Source organism: Prionailurus viverrinus, chromosome D3 (genome assembly GCF_022837055.1).
Source record: "Prionailurus viverrinus isolate Anna chromosome D3, UM_Priviv_1.0, whole genome shotgun sequence".
NCBI lineage: Eukaryota > Metazoa > Chordata > Mammalia > Carnivora > Felidae > Prionailurus > Prionailurus viverrinus.
The window spans coordinates 32417665-32437083 of NC_062572.1; the positions used below are offsets into that span (position 1 = coordinate 32417665).

Genomic DNA, 19419 nt, shown 5'->3' on the forward strand with positions numbered 1-19419 from the left:
CAACTTCCTTTGATGAACAACTTCTAAATTTTTGAATTCTAATTTATCTATTTTTGTTGTTGTTGTTGCCTGTGTTTTTGGTGTCATATCCAAGAAATCATTGCCAAGCCCAGTTTTATGAAAATTTTCCCTTGTTTTCTTTTTTTTAAACTTTTTAAAAAATGTTTATTTGTTACTTTTGAGAGAGAGAGAGAGAGAGAGAGAGCAAGCGAGCAGGGGAGGGGCAGAGAGAGAAAGGGAGACACAATCCAAAGCAGAATCCAGGCTCTGAGCTGTCAGCATAAAGCCCAACGTGGTGCTCAAACCCACAAGCTGTGAGATCATGACCTGAGCTGAAGTCGGATGCTTAACCTACTGAGCCACCCAGGCACCCCTTCCCTTGTTTTCTTTAAGAGTTTCATGGCTTTAGGTCTTACATTTAGGTTTTTGGAACATTCTGAGATAATTTTTTGTATATGGTATAAGATGGTAAGTATTCAATGTCATTATTTTGAATGTGGACACCCAGTTTTTCCAGCACCATTAAAAAAAATTTTTTTTTAGAATTATTTATTTTTGAGAGACAGAGACACAAATGGGGGAGGGGCAGAGAGAGAGGGAGACACAGAATTCAAAGCAGGCTCTAGGCTCTGAGCTGTCAGCACAGAGCCCAATGTGGGGCTCGAACTCACTGACTGCAAGATCACCTGAGCCGAAGTCAGACGCTCAACCAACTGAGCCACTCAGGTGCCCCTCCAACACCATTTTTTAAGACTGTCCTTTTTCCTTGAATATGGTCTTGGCACCCTTGTCAAAAATCACTTGACCATATATGGGAGAGTTTATTTCTGGGCTCTCTATTCTATTCCATTGGTCTATAATTCTGTCTTTATGCCAGTACCACATTGTTTTTTTGTTTTTGTTTTTTTTTACTCTAGCTGTGTAATAAGTTTTGAAACCAAGAAGTGTGAGACTTCCAACTTTGTTATTCTTTCTCAATATCATTTTGGCTATGGTTGGGGGGGTGGTGTAGTTACCTCCCCTGAGATAGAATATGAATTTTAGGATGGACTTTTTTTTTCTGCAAAAAAAAAAACATTATTGATAGGAACTACACTGAATCTGTAGATTGCTTTGGGTAGTACTGACATTTAAAAAATATCAAGTCTTCCAATCCATGAACACAAGATGTCTTTCCATTTGTGTCTAAATTCTTTCAGCAATGTTGTATAGTTTTCAGTGTACAAATCTTTCACCTCCTTAGTTAGGTTTATTCCTAAGTATGTTATTCTTTTTGATGCTACTTTTAATGGAATTGATTTCTTAATTTCCTTTCCAGATTGTTCATTGTTAGTGTCAAGTAGCAACTGATTTTTCCATATTGATTTTTGTATCCTGCAACTTCGCTCAATTTGTTTATTAGTTCTAGCAGGTTTTTGTTTGTTGGGATCTTTATGTTTTTCTATATATAAAATCATGATATCTCTGAACAGAGACAATTTTAATTTTTCCTTTCTAACTGGAATGTCTTTTATCTCTTCTTCTGTTGAGTTTCTCTGGCTAAAACTTTCAATAAATACAATATTGAAATAGAAATGGTGAGAGCATGCATTTTGCCTTGTTCCTGATCTTAGAGGAAAAGTTTTTGTTCCTTTACCATTAAGTATGTTAGCTGTGGGCTTTTCAAAAAATGGCATTTATTATGTTGAAATAGTTTCTTTGTGTTCTAGTTTGTTGAGTATTTGTAATCATGAAAAAGTGTTGAATGCTTTTAAAGACTTTCTCTGCATCAATGGGATGATCATGTAGTTTTCCCCCTTCATTCTATTAATGAACAGTAGATTGATTGATTTTCATATGTGGAACCATCCTCGCATTAGAGAAATAAACCCCATTTGGTCATAGTGTATAATCCTTTTAGTATTCTACCGAACTCAGTTTGTTAGTATTTTGTTGAAGATTTTTGTATCAATATTCATAAAGGATATAGGTTTATGGTTTTCTCTTACTGTTGGGTCTTTGGCTTGAGGGAAATGCTGGCTTCACAGAGTCAGTGAGAAAGTGTTCTCTCCTATTCAAATTTTTTGGAACAGTTTGAGAAAGATTGGATTAATTCTTCTTTAAATGTGTGGTAGAATTAACAATGAAGGCATCTGTTCCAGGTTATTTTCTTTGTTGTGAGGTTTTGAATATTGATTCAACCTCCTTACTAGTTACAGATCTATTCAGATTTTCTATTTCTTCATGAGTCAATCTTAGTAGGGTATGTTTCTAGGAATCTGTCCATTTCAACTTATTCATAGTACTCTTTTATAATCTTTTTCATTTCTTTATCTTTTGGATCTTTTTCCATCCAAAAGATACAACATTTATAGCATTAAAAGAGAAAGATGTGACCATGACTTACTGGGGCTTCTGCTGTGAGCTGCAGCTAAAGCCTGCTGCCTTGCATCCATGTGTAAGGCCACTCCTATGACCTTATGAACCTTCTTAGTTTTATGCTTTCAGCTAAACTTTCCTTACCACCTACAGAGGACAACAGGAATCAGATTTAGGGACTGGAAACAATAAGCTCTCTGTGAAACTGGAAATACCTTTTAAAACGTGTTTTTCAAACTGTGAGTTGCAGCCTCTTAGAGAACTGGAAAATAAATTTAAGTGGGTCACAACCAGTATTCCAAAAAACTAAAACAGAATAGATAATGCCTGAGTACGTTGTAAGTATTGTTTTGCAAAATTTCTGCCTTAGTTGTGTATCGTGGATTATGATATAAAATGTGTTTCTTATTGTTCTTCAGGGTTACAAACCATCTGAAGGCCTCTGATCTAAGCCAGTCATCCCTCATTTTAGATATGATTTAGATTTATACTGTTCACTGGAGGTGACAGCCAGTTTGTGGTAAAGCAAGGCCATTGCTGGATATTGTCTTGTACCGAAGGGCTCAGTGAATGAAAAGTATTGTATGCCCTCAAATATTTGGAAATATATTTTCTCCTTGTCCCAGGGTGAGAACTTCAAAGCACAGGTAAAACTCATCTTTGGATATTCAGCAACACCTTTACCATCTGGAAAAATACATTTTCTCTCATTTCTTCCTTTTCCTCACACAGCCTCTCCACCATCCAAATACTTTAGTATTACTGTCTTTCCACTCTAGATGGCAGTAACAGCTTAGATGCAAAGGTGATACCTCTGGGTATCAATAACTATTCTCCCCAGGACTTCCCCCATTATTCCTCCTTGGGAATCCACCATCAGACTTATTTTCAAGACTTAAAATGTCCTTCCCAACTGCTCAATCTAGGGCACATCCCTTAAGAGAAACACAATTCATCCAGGAAGATCTGTTGGGAAGAAAAGGGAATCCTTTATATTTCCAGAACAATACAATGGATCAGGGAGATCTATAGTCCTGAGCAAGCAGAAAAGGAGCCACACAGGTCCCTCTCCTGGGCTTGGTGCTGGGGGAGAATCAGCAATTAGACCTGGAGAGAAACCAGCCTGGGAATTAGAAAACTCAGGGCAACAGAGAAATGTGGAACTACATGCTATTCAGCGTCGGCTGAATCACCTCCTCTTTTGTGAGAGTAAGACTAGAAACAGGGCAAATGCTTTTCCCAAGGTCATAGAGCTGGTAGGGGATTGATACAGAGCCAGAACCCAGCTACTCCCTTGGTGTCTTTTGACAGCTCCGGGGAGCATCCTCAACAAAGGCCACAGAATTAGAATGATTTAGAGAACTCTTCTTTCCCCAGAACAATTTACACCAATTTCTAAGGACTAAGTATAAACAAACAACCTTTATCATTAGATTATTAAGCTATATTGTCTATCTAAAACATGACTAAAATTTGTTTCTTAAAATTTTCATCAATTTTACTTAAAAATCTGATTTTAGCATGCTTTTTGTCACAGCACAAACCAGCTCAAATCAGTTACCTTAATAGTCTATAGATGCTCAGAACATTATTGCAGTTGTCTTCAGCATCAGTTTATGTGAGCAGAGAATATTTTTTAATTCCAAAAGTAATACACAAATACATCCTTACCATAAAAGTTTTTATTTTATTTTATTTTTTTTTAGAGAGAGAGACAGAACATGAACGGGGGAGGGGCATAGAGAGAGGGAGACACAGAAGCAGGCTCCCAGCTATCAGCACAGAGCCCGAAGCAGGGCTCGAACTGACAAATCACGAAATCATGACCTGAGCCAAAGTCAGAAGCTTAACCAACTGAGCCACCCAGGAGCCCCCTAACCACAAAACTTTTAACACACAAACCAGGCTCTCTTTGCCCACCTCCTGCAATCCCAGATCCTCTCCAGAGGAAGCCATTCATTTTCTGTGGGTCCTTCCTGACCTTTCTCTACAGCATCAGTTTGTAGCTCAGAAAACATCAGTCTTACTAATTGAGCCACACTTGGTTTTGCACCAAAATTGTATCAGTTAGTCTGATCAGTCTCATCATTTGTAAGATTTAACTCCAAATGGAGTTTGGCTGATACCAAAAATCAAATCCATCCTCAGTGAACAAATAAGAAAAAGGAAGATTTGCCATCAAGACACTAAAAAATATTTTTCCTTTGAAAAATTTCCAAAAAATGACCTGCAAGCTCTGAGGGTAATTCCAAAACTGTTCCGAGCACTGGCAACAACAGTGGAGGGACAATCTGTGCTACTCTCATTGCTGCAAAGACAAATCTTGGCCACTGAAAAGGTCTTTCTACTTTTGTTCAGATGAGAATCTGCTATATTAACAGCTGTGGCCCAGCAACCTGATCCAATTTTTGCTAGCAACTTGGCCTCCTGTTTCTCTTGTTTGAGGGGAGACATTCTCACTCTGAAGCTGTTAAAATTATCTATCTTTCAATGCTTCAATCAGATACACCAAAGGGTAAAGCCTTTTAAATGACCAGTCTGTTGGCTTGACTGCATCCTCACTTATTCAGGGAGAAAACGTCCTGACTGCCAAGAGGAAATCTGTGCTTGGAGTTTACAGTAGGTGCTCACCTACCTCTTGCAGTCCCTGTGACATCAGGAAATGTAGTTTCAGTGGCTCATGAAATAATGGAGAATTGTTATGGGACAAAGTTGACAACAAATACCCCCGGTCTTACAGTGCAGCAAGAATCTCCCTCACCCACAGAGAAACTATCCCCTGCCATCTTTCATCTCAATCTGATGCTAAATAAAGCCAGAGGGGCTCTCTTTTCTGTAGTCTGGAGTGTCAGAGACATGCCTATTATAACTGCCTCATCAAGCCCTTTAGTTCTTTTTTTTTCGCACCTTACTGAAAATAGTTCATTTCTATCATTTTAGAAATGTTTTTCTAAATGCTTTTCTAAACCTAAGTAGAAATGAGAAAAGGCAGGTACACAGCAGTCTAGCTCTTTAGTTACTGTGGGAATGAACTGTGTGTGTGGTGACTCCCCTGACTCCCTGCACCCTTCACTGGGCCCAGGACACAGCCTGTGGGCTTTTCAAGCATGGTGAGTTCTGAGCCACTGCAGTGGATTCCCAAGCTGCTTCTAGGGGTGTCCAGAACTGCCCATTCTCAAGCCACCCCTGCTCCCAAGGTCAACAAGAGGAGCCCACAGTCACTTCTACTCTCTTGGCCACAGACACCAGCCACAGAGAAGACTGCCTTGCTCTGGGGCCTGGACTGAACTGCAAGGTCCAGAACAAACACATCCAGCTGGGCAAAGGAGACACTGGACTCTGCTGGCCCAGACATACTTGGTTGAATGTCTAATCTTTCAGGAATGATCTTTACTTCCACAAGGAAGTTCCCTCCCATTTCTCTGGAAACCAGTGGGCCTCTTAATCTATCTTTGTTTTCACCCTTGTGATAAAGACATAAGTGCAGGATATATTTTCTCTAAAAAACAACCACCACTGTGCAAAGCAATAGGTAGCAATGGCACCCCACCCACAACTGGGGGTTTCCCCAAGAGAGATGGAACCGTAGTCAAAAGGTGAGCACCAACCCATTCAGCCTGGCAACTGCTTTGTGGTCCCATCTTAGAGAGTGCCAGAGGCAGGAATAGAGGCCTGATATGCAGACTTTTCAAGAGAAAATGTAAATTCCAGTTTTTATGTGAAATCTCCCAATAGTTACTGTCAATCAAGTTTTATCAAAACACCCTGTGGGGCAAACCATACACACTGGCCACATCTTAAGCCAAGTCTGCAACAGCTATAGGGAGAGTCTCTGGGTGTGGACTTCCCCTATACTGGGACACTTTGGATCAGAAGAACTCCAGCTTCTGTACTGGTCACTGCAGTCATGTCCTCCTTCCAAACGCCAGGGGACAAAACAAGCGGCCTCCTTCCCAGCATCCCACCTGCATCTCCCCCTGGAGCTGGTGCAGCACAGACTGTGCTGAGCGCTGGCTTGGTACTGCTCTGTCTCCACAGGGAGGCTGGGGCACCTGTATTTTCCTAAGTGATTTAATCCCTGCAGCAGTTCCTAAGGCAGAAATGCTTGACATGACTCCTTCCATGAATTTTTAAATTGAAATTGCTGCTTTTATAGGTCCAATGGCTGAAGCGCTACAATTTCATACAGTTCATACAGGTAAGTAAAAAGGTTCTGTCCCTCTGCTGCTCCTCAGTAAGTGGCTGGCCACTCTGACCTCGCCCACTTCCCACTGCACCCTGGGCTGTCCAGGTGGGTTCAGGTGGCCCTGCTGGGTGGGGCTACAGGCTGTCAGAAAAGGCTGCTCATGCCCCCATGCCCACCCAGCTCTGGTAAGAGAGGCTCCAGTGATGTAAGCAAATACCTTTCAGCGCTGTGTCTGGAATATTTATGCCCCCTTATTGTCTTCCTATTACTTGGCAGTCTAAAGTAATGAAAAGAGATCTAGACAGTATCAAAGCTCTGAAATCACATAAACCCAGGCTCTAAAAAATAAGCTGAGGCTACCTCAGAGAGAATACATAGAGATTTATGTCACAAAGCCATTCACTGCTCTTTGCCATTAGATAAACATTTACTTTTCTTGATTTAAGCCTAGGTTGCTATTTTCCAATTTTATCCAGAAATGACTGTTACCAACAAATTCATGGCCAGTATTGTCCTGTCCCTGGGCTCCCCTGGCACGGTGTGTCAGAGACACCATGGTGATGAAGGCTGATTGGCCTGGGTCAATACAGATTCCCATCCATTCCTTCCTTGGCCAGAGGGACCTGGTACAGAAAGTGTGTGCTTCCAGAAGACACTTGGAACTGGCAGGGGAGACCCTGAGAGGGGGTGTCGCATGAGGAAGAAGGTGTGTGTGGTGAAGTCAGGGAGGAAAGTGTCTTTGACTTTACAAAGCAAACCTCCCAGAATCAGGGTGAGTCTGGCATTTGGCCCAAGGGGGCAAGTGTTCCAACCAACCATTTTCCAGAAGAATCTCCCTGAGAACTAGGAATATTCACAGCTAAGATTCTATCTTATTAACTTCAGTTCTGCTTTTCCCTTTGGTTGAAGTGCAAATCATCAGTGAGCAGAGGGGCAGTGCACATCTTGGCAGTGAAATTTCCTCAGTCAAATCAGAACATCTACATGTGCAACCTCTTCCTTGAAAACAAAATCCAACTATTGTCCTTTATTTTTTAATCTTGACTAACAAGTCTTCTGGAAGAAATATATAAAAATAAACTTAACAAAGTGTTAAACCAAATCACAGAGAAGTTGATAAATTAGATGCACAGCCCTTCTCACAAGTTTAAAATAAATATACCTTTTGGGCACCTGGGTGATTCAGTCAGTTAAGCATCTGACTCTTGATTTCGGCTCAGGTCATGATCTTGCAGTTTGTGAGATCAAGCCCCACATTGGGCTCTGTGCTGATGTCGCAGAACCTGCTTGGGATTCTCTCTCTCCTCTCTCTTTGTCTCTCCCTGCTCTCGCCTGCACGAGCTTGCTCTCTCTCTCTGTCTCTCTCCCAAAAATAAATAAATATTTAAAAATAAATACATAAATAAACCTTTCACTAACATGCTCATGGAGACCTCACATGGTTTTAGAACAAATGGGGCTAAAAGGCTCCCAGAAGTGAGGGGATGTCAGCAATGACAGGCTCAGACCATGAGATGCTCACCCAGGTGAGGCTGGAAGGGGCATTCCACAGCCACAAGCTGCCAACTAGAGGGCACTGCAGCCCCACCATTCAGGCTCCAGGGAAGGTGGGATTTAGATGCTGACATAGGGAAAGGTGCTTCAGTAGCCCTCAGGTGTTCTAGTGACAGACATGAAACCACACAGACAGCAGTAACCACAAAGGCATCCATCTTCACCAGTCACCTTTCCCCCAAGGAGTACAAATATGCACAATGCCACTGGGAACCCAAGAGGCTGTCAGCGATGAGCTCTGTCAGTAAGAGCAGAGCCTTCCTTTCTCATGCTGAGTCCTCACGCCCCATCCCAGACTCCTCCTATAGCCAACAGCCACTTGATATATACAAATGGCCACTGGAGACCCCTAGCCTCTCCCAATTAAGATTGAGAAAATGCCAAGTAGAATTAGCCATCTGGATGCTGCTGATGCTAGCAGGGAGGGTCAGGGGCAAGGAAACCTCACATTGTTCCTTCATTATTTTGCTCAATGTCTGGTTCATGTCCAGTGAATGAGTGAATGAACAAAGGAAAGTAGAAATGGGTAGGGAAAACTATTCCCAAGGCAGAGTCTCAAACCAGGACCCTCTGATCATGCAAGGGACCCCCAACACTTTCTGCCAAGCCTCTGGGAAGTGTACTCTTCTCTCTGTTGAAACCTCAGAGCCAGCCATGAGAGATCCACTTATGTTAATAGGCAACCTCTTTGAACAGCAAAGCGCCTCTAGGAAGGATGGCATTCAACACTAGTGAGATTAGAGGTTCTCTACTTCAGCACTACTGACATTTAGTGTCAGATAGTTCCTTGTTGCGGGGGCTACCCTGTGCATTCCAGGATGTTTAGAGCATCCCTGTAGCATTCCCTAATTATGACAACCAAAAATGGCTCTCAATGTTGTCAAATGTCCCCTAGGGGGCATAATCACTCCAATTGGGAACCATGAGTGTATATTAATCAACTGCTCTCCCAGTACTGTACTAAGGGAAGCAGCATTTCTTCCTTATGCCTTATAAAGGCATTAGGGAGGAGAGGTAGACAAGTAGGAGGCAAGAAGCCTGGTTGGGGGCACATTCCTGGGTAGAGAGAAAGAGTGTAAGTGGCCCACAGTGCTGTCTACATTTGTATTTGTGTTCAGAAGAAAAGTAAGGTTTTTTTTCTCACTCTCTCTCCTCTCTCTTTGGACTATACATTAGGCTAATAGTCCTAGTCATGATATGGAGCTACAGACTGGGCCTGAATGGTCTCTGGTCACTGGGTTAAAATACATCTTGAGTTTGAAATGGTAAACACATTCATGCTCTGTCTCTCTCTGTCTCAAAAATAAATAAACGTTAAAAAAATTTTTTTTGAAATGGTGAACACAGCGCATTGCTAAGTTTTGCAATATCCATATTCTCATTTTATTGAGGAGGAAAATCCAAGCTTTGAGAAGCAACAGCAGCCAGTCAGTGCTGGGCCACTCAAAGAAAAGAAAAAATAGTATAGTAGTAACAAGAAATTAAACCCTAAGCTGTGTGCAGCCTGCATTTCAGAACTAGGGTCCAGCTCTCAGGGGTAAAACTTTCAGACGTTATTAACAAAATTAGGCACAGAGTGTGATAAAGACCTCTGCAGACACAATCACTAGATACTGATTATCTTCACTTGCTGTATAGCCCTGAAGGGGCATCTAAAAATCACTTAATTATCTTTTCAATGTCAAGAAATGGAGGCACTGTTGCCCAAGAAGTCCTGGAACAGGGTGGACACAGGTGAGCCACTGCCCCAGGAAGAGGCCTTGACACAAACCCATTCCCTTAAAAAAAAAAAAAAGTTTATTTATTTATTTTGAAAGAGAGAGTGCACACGCACGTGAGTGTGGGAGAGAGGCAGAGAGAAGGAGAGACAGAAAGAATCCCAAGCAGGCTCCATGCTGCCAGCATAGAGCCCAATGCAAGGCTTGATCCCATGAACCATGACGATCATGACCTGAGCCAAAATCAAGGGTTGGATGCCCAACTGAGCCACCCAGGCGCCCCACTCAAAGCCATTCCCAAATGAAACAGAAGACACATTCTGATTAAAACAAACTTAAAATTTCACTTTTCTGCCTTTGTAAAATTGTCATCCTGCTGCAACCTCTTTGCTGGTAAGGGTATAATTGTGTGTGTACCTGTCCCATCACCTGACTGGGTCATGGAGCTCCCAGTCTGAGGAGCAGACCCATGGGCAATTTGAGGATACATGGATGGGGGCAGTGACAGCAGGAATGGCCATATATGTACTGAGGAGTGGAAGAAGGAGCCACTTCACCAAGCAAGGTGAATCAGGTAGAAGCAAGATGATCCCCAAAGCAGATATGTGGGGAAGACAGAGGTGGGTGGGGACCCAGGCTAGGCATAAGAAAAGCATTCTGAGTTCCCTGTGTGCAGTGACTCCAAATACCTCAGGCATTGGAACAGAAAGCCTAAGGCAGGGAACTTGGGTAAATTCATGGCAGGTACTTCATAGAAACTTGAGAGCTATCTATTGATGACAATGAATAAGGATAGTTTTCCTCTTTCCCCCAAGGCTGGAGTCAGCATTTCCAGTCTTTGCATTAAGGCTTAGGCAAAGCAGTGACGGCTCATCCTTTTGCAGTTCTGAAACTGTTGCTGTGAGTATGATTTTCTCTCTGTCCTCTCCCTTTAAACTCAGGGGAGTTGTGTATATTCTGTGCTCAGAACTTCAGAAGAGTTAGTTCTCTCCTTTAGGTAACTGAACTGTCCTTATACAACAGTGGGGAATCTATAGGCATTAGGACACCAGCGTTCAGTGAGTCTGGACCCCTCAGGTACCAGACTGCTGGGATGACAAAGGGCCCAGGACCACAGGGAAACTGTCATGCTGTGAGGAAAGCCATGTTAATAGGGCCGGAGGAGGCTAGTGGGCCCAACTGGGGACCCAGAGAGACAAAGGAAGGGGACAGCAGAGGACAAGGGAAAGCAAGAGAGAGAAAGGGGTTCTTTCTCAGGACTGCTCCCCATAGCCCCATGGCATCCTGTCTCATCTCTGTGAGTCTGACGGGTGGTGCACAGCAGTCCCATCCCTTCCCTCTCTCCCTGCCTGCCTCAGACACAGAATGCCCAGCAAACCTCAGTTCCTCCCATGAGGACAGCAGAGCAGATGGGTCACTGAGTAACTCTGCAGCCCTGATGAACTATGACCCTGCCCTCCTGAGGGGTCCAGGGGCCCTGAGCCCAGTAGCCACTCTCCTATACCTGCCAGAACCCATGATGGCCTCCCTAGGCCAGTTACCAGACCTCCCTGGTCCTGACACATGCTCTGAGGGGCTGAGTATCCAGTATCATTTTTGCCCACCAGAAAACCAAGAACTTGTAATTGTCTAAACTCACAGTCCCAAGCCTTTCACTGGAGGCCACGAGAATCACAGATTGTAAAAGCAGCTCAGAATAAAAAGTGCCAGTGGCCTTTTGCCTCCTAAGCGCAGATCACAGACCGGTTTAACTGAATATGTATTTTATTTTCCAGAGGAGTGTGACTCAGGGCAAGAAGTAGCCAGAAACTGTAAAAAGAACAACCTGTAGAGCCTTACTGTGGGCTGTTCTGTGAGTCCCTTACATAGCCCGGCCCAGCCCGATCCACTTGAGGAGGCCCTGAGCCCCTGCTGTCCCGCCACTTCTAGCTTGCCCACACCTGCCATGCTGCTGATCTCAGACAAGTGACGTCTTACAGATGCAGGTAGTGCTGCACAAATGTATTAAGGATCACCAGACACCTCCAGGGCCAGTTTTCAAAATAGGTCTCCATGTAATAGCATGGGTGATTTAGTGAAAGAAGCCAAACACAAAAGAACACCTACTGTATGATTCTATTGTTAAACATATTTTTCAGAAGCAGGTAAGACTAATCTGTGCAGACAGCTGTGCAGGTAGTTTTGACCTTGTGGGGGGCAGGCCTAGGAGTACGGCCAGAGTGTGTTCCTGGGGGCTGGTCCTATCTCTTTTCTGAGTGGTTACACAGGTGTCTTTAGTTTGTGAGGACTCACTGAGCAGAATTCTCATGACGCACATGCTTTACTTGAAGTATCAGAACCTTCCATAGAGTTTTCAATGCTTCAGACCATAGCAGGTGGGTTCAAGAGGCCGTCCCGCTTTGGGGTTCTTACTGGCACCCAGCCTGTTTGGAGCCTGAGACAGAGGCCTAGGCAGCACCGAAAGGCTCAGGCCACACTTACCGGTTGTGGCCCGTCCTCCTGCCTCCTGCTTGGATGTGGGCGGTTGATGAAGGACCGTGTGGAGACTTTGTAGTGATTCAGTAGGCAGACAATGACCACAACCATCACCGTGACCACCACGACGATGATGATGATCTGGGCAAACTCCAGTTCCGCTGCGATGGAAAGGGAAGGCATATTAGCGACATATCCCCTGTGCAGTCACCCAGTTCTCTAAACAACACACCCACCAGTCACCAAGCGCTTCTTGCAAGCACCTGGTCCTCCCAGAGACAAACTATTTTTCCCCAGGCCTGCTGCCCAAGACCATTGTCAGACACACACACACACACACACAAGCACAAACAATTGAATAACATTTGAAGAAAGAGAGACCCAGGCATGAGGCTCTTTCCAGTAGGCCTCTGGTGTTCAGTCCAAGCATGGTGCTCAGACAAACCTTGTCTTTGCAAATTTTATAATGAGTAGGGCCTTAGGAAAACGTATTCTGTTGGCTCTACAAGACCTCTAGAGGGGCTGTGTTGTAACTGACCCCATTCACACATGGAACTCGAATATCTAGCCCAGTGTGCAGACCACCAGCTGGCCGCTGCACGCTGCCCCTTTGCCCTGGGCAGGCGGGTCCAGGAGTGCAGTCACCTCTCCAACATCTGATTGCTGGTCCTGCCAGATGGCCCTGCCACCCAGGGGAGGTAAGAAAGTCTCACAAAACTGAAGCTGCTCCTTCCAGTGTAATCTCTCCAGGAAAGTTAACCCCATCTTTATGGTTGAGTCACATTTCCCAAAGCACATCCACACAGAATCTACACATTATACTGACGGGATAATATATTGATAAAAAGCTCCAACCTCCTTTACTCCTTTGCCTCCTTTACTTTGCCTTTGGAGGTAATTTAGAAAACACATCTCCACTGTCTCTAACCCTGCAGACACCATATTTTATGAGCAGTCAGAAACCAGGTTCCTGACACTGCCATTACAAAGTCTTTTCTAACTGCCATTAGCACACGCTTCACATTCTAGTACAGTGCCATGGAATTACTTCTAGCAAAACAGCGCACTGAGTTGGCAATTAAAGATGGGCAATTCAAGTCCTTCAGTTTTGCAGGGAGGAAGCAGAGTCCCATTGCTCAAGGTCAACCCTAGAACACACATTTTCTGCTTTCTAGCACGGCCTTGCTGCATGTTGCCCACCTGTCTTCCTGAGTCTCCCCACACAATCAAAGGAAGTGATTGTGTAGGGGTGTCAACTTAAAGAGTGAGAGGCTCTGAAGATGAGGAAGACAGCACACAACTTTGCTCTGAGGTGGGGAGGTGTGGGGTTTAATGAAGAGCAAGAAAAAGGGGAGAGCTCTGTCAATTGTGTTACTGCCTAGAACCAGTAACACACACATGCATACACCCACACATACACACATGCATGTATACACATGAGCACAGCAACACACATGTACACACAAGGGCATGCTGCATTCATGTACACATATACACACATGTATGCATGTGTTTGAATACACACAGATGTGGATATACATACATACAGAGCATGCATATGCACATGCGTGCATATGCATACACACACACACACACACACACACACACACACACACATGCTCTTGCTGCACGACCCAGGCTGATAGCCAGTGGGGAGGTGTTATCTCTCACTGTATGGGCTCACATTTGGGATGATGCAGGAAAGGACTGGGGTAGCACCCTCCTCCCCAAATCTCACCTATGTGCCCCCACCATCCATACTCTGGAAACAGAAGGGCTAGAACTGGCATTGGAGTAAATGGAGGGTGTTCCTGGATCCCACCATGTCCTGTCCTGTGACACTACCCCTCCACTCCTGCCTTCGGCCTCTACATACCCGAGGGACAAAGATATACATACATGCTTGCTGGACCTGGCTGGACTGCACCTGCACCTATCGTGGGGCTGGCCCAAATATGCACCCTGGAGAATGGAGAGCTGAGTATGAGGGAACCAAACTGCCACGCCTGTGTGCTGAGTGGCTGTGGCCGGGTGGGCTTGCTGAGTACAGCCCTAGTGGGCAGTGAAAGGGTGGATCTCATGGGCATGGCTGACAGAGAAGCCTGGCTGTCGGTGAGACCCAGGTGCTGCGCTCTCCACCTCACCCCCACCTTGCATTGCTGTCATTGTTCTGGACACACCCCAAGGCCTAATGGCTGATCATCAGGTTAAATCATGCCCTGAAACTGACAAATGTTTTCTTTTCTCAAAAAAGCTTCATTGCTTTATGGACATGGAAAAATAGGAAAAGTGATGATTACAGTGAGGTGTCCTGTACAAAGTCTTCATGGGTTAATTCTTCACCTGAAGGACGTCTTTCTAGGTTATGTTTTCCTGAATATAGAAAGCTATGTAGATAACCATCCGTAGCAATGCAATCAAATTATATTTTCCATAATTCTATGGGCACTTGGGGTGTATCTATGATTTTTAAAATATTTTTATTATAAAAATAATGAAGACTTATTTAAACAATTTAAATTATTTAAACAATACAGAAGGAAATAGTGTACAATGTAACAGTCCTTTGTAGGCCTGCAGGATTCCCTGACCCCACTGAACCCCATGCCATTCTGGGGTTCACACAGTTCACCCATTGTGTATATCTGTGCATTTGCTTAATAAATAAGGGCTTTCTTCTTTTAATGAGTGGAATCATTGTACAAATACATTGCTGGCTTTTTTCCACCCATTGTATCACGGCATTTTAAAACAAGAATATATAAAAACCAACCTCATTCTTTATGGTGGCTATCTATTCCAGAACACTGATATACTGGAATTTATATTTTCCAAGTGATAGATATTTAGGTGTTCCCCCCGCTTTTTTTCTATTGTGACCAAAAGATTGTATGTGCATGTGTATGTATGTGTGTAATGTGAGTGTTGACCCATATTTTAAGTATCCCTACAGGAAAGATTCCTAAAACTGAAATTTCTGGGTCAAGGACATATCCTTTTAAGTGCTGATAGCTACTGAGACCCTGCCTCATGAAAAGGCTCTTGCCCCACATGCCCATCAACACTGAATACTCACTCTTCTCATCTGCACAAATCTGATGGACAAAAACATATATCTTGTTTTAATCTGTTTTACTAGTAATTTTAGGTCTTTCCCTGATTGGCAATTTCTTTTTCATAATCATGTTAGTTCATATCAGTTTATTTGTAACTCTCTTGTTTACTGGTAAGCAGTCTTTACATATTATGACTACAAATCTTTGTTACATGTGCTGCAAGTATTTTCTCCTAGTCTGTCACTAACTTTGCTGTGAGCTTCTGTATAAAAGATATAAATTTTTATGTCATGAAATACTTTTTCTTTTATGGCTTCCAAGCTTCCTGTTTGATTAAGAAGGTCTTCTCCAGTATTCTAAAAATATTTTTTCTAAGATTTTTATAGATTGCATTTTTATGTTTAGATGTGTGTTCGCTCTGGACTTGATTTCTTTTGGTCTGAGACAGCACATGGAACATTTTATATCTTCTGAAGGACATGGATCTTCTGATCTAACAGCACATTAAAGAGTTCATCGTAAGCATGAATAAGAAAGATCTTAGTTGTGGAAAGTGTATGGAATCTTTCTTTTAAAGGGGACTACCTGCTCTAAGGTTGTGTTTCATCAGCTTTCTTGTCAACATGCTATGTATAGTGGGCCCTCCCCTGGCCCTGCTAAGGTGCCAACAGCTGGAAAGCACCGCCCCCCCCTCCCGCCCCACCAAATGTCCAAACTTGCTGCACTTCCTCCCACGCTCCTGCTTTGCTTAATACCAACAGTTCTCCAGTGCTTTCATCTCAGTTATTTTTTTTTTAATTTTTTTCAACGTTTATTTATTTATTTTTTTAATTTTTTTTTCAACGTTTATTTATTTTTGGGACAGAGAGAGACAGAGCATGAACGGGGGAGGGGCAGAGAGAGAGGGAGACACAGAATCAGAAACAGGCTCCAGGCTCTGAGCCATCAGCCCAGAGCCTGACACGGGGCTCGAACTCACGGACCGCGAGATCGTGACCTGGCTGAAGTCGGACGCTTAACCGACTGCGCCACCCAGGCGCCCCACCCCTCTACACTCTTAAAAGCTACTGGTTACACCCCAAAGAGCTTTATTTGTATGGATGACATCTATTGATGTTTGCCATATTTACATTCAATACTGAAAATTTTAAATATTTATTTATTAAAAAAGAAACATTATATATTAAAATATATAACAACTATATATGCTATTTTCAAGACAAATTTATTGATAAGGGTGGCATTTCTTTACACTTCTGAACATCTCTTATATGACTTTTTCAAATTTCTTTTAATGTTTATTTATTTTAGAGAGAAGGAGAGAGAGAGAGAGAGAGAGAGAGAGAGTGAGCGAGTAAGCACAAGCACAAGCACAAGCACAAGCACAAGCTGGGGAGAGGCAGAGAGAAAGAGGGAGACACAGAATCTGAAGCAGGCTCCAGGCTCTGGGCTATTAGCACAGAGCCCGATGTGGGGCTCGAACCCATGAACCGTGGGATCATGACCTGAGCTGAAGTTGGACACTTAACGGACTAAGCCACTTAGACTCCCCTCTTATATGTCTTAATAGAAGATAGCTGGATTCTTCTCCCTGCTTCACCTTCAATCTGTTGGGATATGTTGGTTCTGGTTGAGGTATATGAAGGAGATGTGGTCTTACTAACCACTGGGGACTGGGGTCTCAGGGATCCCCAGAGATTCTTGAGCCACACGTGGAGAACTGGTGGTCTAGACTGATTTGACAGCAGGCACTCTAGTACAAACACTAACGGCCTGGATTTCTTGGAGATACTCCTGATGCTAGGATTTGAGATGTGGTCAGAACAGCTCCTGGGCCACTCTCCTGAGTTTTCATGCACAAGTACAGCCACAGCAGGTGCATCTATGGAGCAAAGTACACACAGAGACCCTAGGGGTTCACAGGCATCCGAATAATGCAGAACTCACCTGGGGCAAGAGCACAGGCTGGCACACCCTGGGTGCCACTCACTAAGGCAAGCAGCCTAGCAGTGTAGCCCAGTGGCCAATCTGGGTGACAGAAGCCCAATCAGAGCCTCAGCTACTACAGCACCTGGGCCAGCATGAGAGGCAGCTCTTCCCGCAGAGACTGGCCCAGGTCCCAAAGGCCACCATCCTAACAACCAAGTACTAATCAGACACAGGAGCAATAGTAAGCACAGCAGCAGCGATTTGGCCCTGCTTGCAGTCCAGGGTCACCTGTCATGTTTCTTGAAACCCTGAAGTCAGAGAGGCATGTGGAGCTCCTGGGGATGGAGCCTCAGCAGAGTGGCACAGCCCCAGTCAAATGTGCAGCTGACCTTCACTTTGAACTCTGGGCAAAATGCATCAATGAAAAAAGACTGCTTTCTCAAACACTAACAACTAGAAAGTATAAGGGGCTAAAAGGGTCCAGAGAATTCTCAGAATGAAAATTAGAGTGAACAGAGAGTATTCTTGAGGACAAGTATGATGATGACATCCAGATTCCAGAGATCTCTGCTACTGATAACTTCTCCCTTCAAGACTCCCCCTTCGAGCTCACAAGGGGGTATGTGAGCACCTTTGCCTGATACTTGTCTTCCCACACCCTCTTCTACTTTAAACAGGAAAAATTCTACTAAAAATGCATCATAAAAGGCAAATTTAGTAAAGACCACACCACTATAGGATATCACAGCTTGGATGGTAGATGGGAAACCCAGTCCTCCTCCTCTCTCTGCATACATTGTGTAATAACAGTGATAGGTGATTCCTGTCTCTTCCTTTGCCACTCCTGAACCCTTCACTCCTGCATGGAGATTGCTCAGAGGCAGCTGGGCCCGCACAGTATTTTGCAGTACCCGGATGTGGCTCTGTTGCCAAGGGCCTGATATTACACCTCCTCAAGAAAATAACTCACAGGACAAGTAAAAGAAGCTTTATATTAACAAAATAAAACAAAACAAAACCTCTCACTTCTGAATGCAAGTATCAGGTGAAATTCAGCACACCTGTTCTTCAAGGTGTCCATTTTTAAGACATCTGCACTCCAGATCTCAACCACAGACCTTTTTGGGACTTCTGGGGACCTTACCCAGCAATTTCCTGTACTGCACAGTCAGGGCTCAGGCAGGCTGAGCACTCTTCACTTCCTGCTGAAACCACCATCCCTTCAAGGTAGCAGTTCCTGGCCACATGTTTTCCCACACATGCATGCGCACATACACACGTGCACACACACACCCTCCTGTCTTACACATCACTGATTCCTCCTCAACGTGCTCCAAGCTTGGGAGACCCAGGGTGCAAAGGGTATAGATACAGAGCAGCAGAAGGTATGGTGAGGCCTACTACCCACCCCATAGGAGACAATTTAAACAGGCCCTGAGAGGCATATTCTTCAGACAGATGCATGCACATTACTGCTTTCCGAATCAAGGTGGCATCCAGCCCTGTGCCTAGGAACAACAGTCTGTGCATAGAAGTGAGGCAGATGCCAGCTGAGACCTTATACTACACTGGGGCCTTGTTGCCTCACCTCCCTCACCCTGGTCTGCCCACATCTAGCCTTACAAGATGTTGTCTGTTTTCTTGTGGTGGGGGAGAGGCAATGTGCATTGGTGCACAGAACTTGGGGTACAAAGAAAGGAAAAATGCTTGTGATTTTGGTTTTGGGAATGGGGTGGGAAGGAGAGGCTAAGGAGAGAATGAATTCTGGAAGAACTATTAAGAACAGAAAGATTAAAAAAAAACTATAGAAATAGTAGAGTCCTGAGAAAATAATAGGATACTTTAGGGTTTCTAAAATTTCATGTGCCCAATATGGACTCTGAACACAGCCCACTTGGTCAGTTTTTCTTGATTCCAATAGATACTGACATCAACAGAGCAATGCCAAAAAGCAATACATGCAAGGAAAGAATTTTAGGCCAAAGTCAAATTTTTACACTCCCCCCTCCTTTCATGGGGGTTCTAGTTCATAAGGTTATAATGGATGAGTCATTGCAATCCAAACATAAGAAATGTTATAATACATTCAGCCTACAACTTACAGGAAGGCATCATAGCACCTTACTTTATTACTATAACAGCG

General features: G+C 43.8%; 1 protein-coding gene across 12 annotated transcripts in view; it reads right to left on the reverse strand.

Annotated features, from left to right (window-relative positions):
• Positions 1 to 19419, reverse strand: part of LDLRAD4 (low density lipoprotein receptor class A domain containing 4) — a 456253-nt gene that overhangs the window by 16219 nt on the left and 420615 nt on the right. For all 12 annotated transcript variants that reach the window (XM_047827465.1, XM_047827458.1, XM_047827462.1 and 9 more), the window contains one exon: positions 12298 to 12452. In XM_047827465.1, the coding sequence (XP_047683421.1) occupies positions 12298 to 12452 (155 nt within the window). The remainder of the gene's footprint in view (positions 1 to 12297; positions 12453 to 19419) is intronic.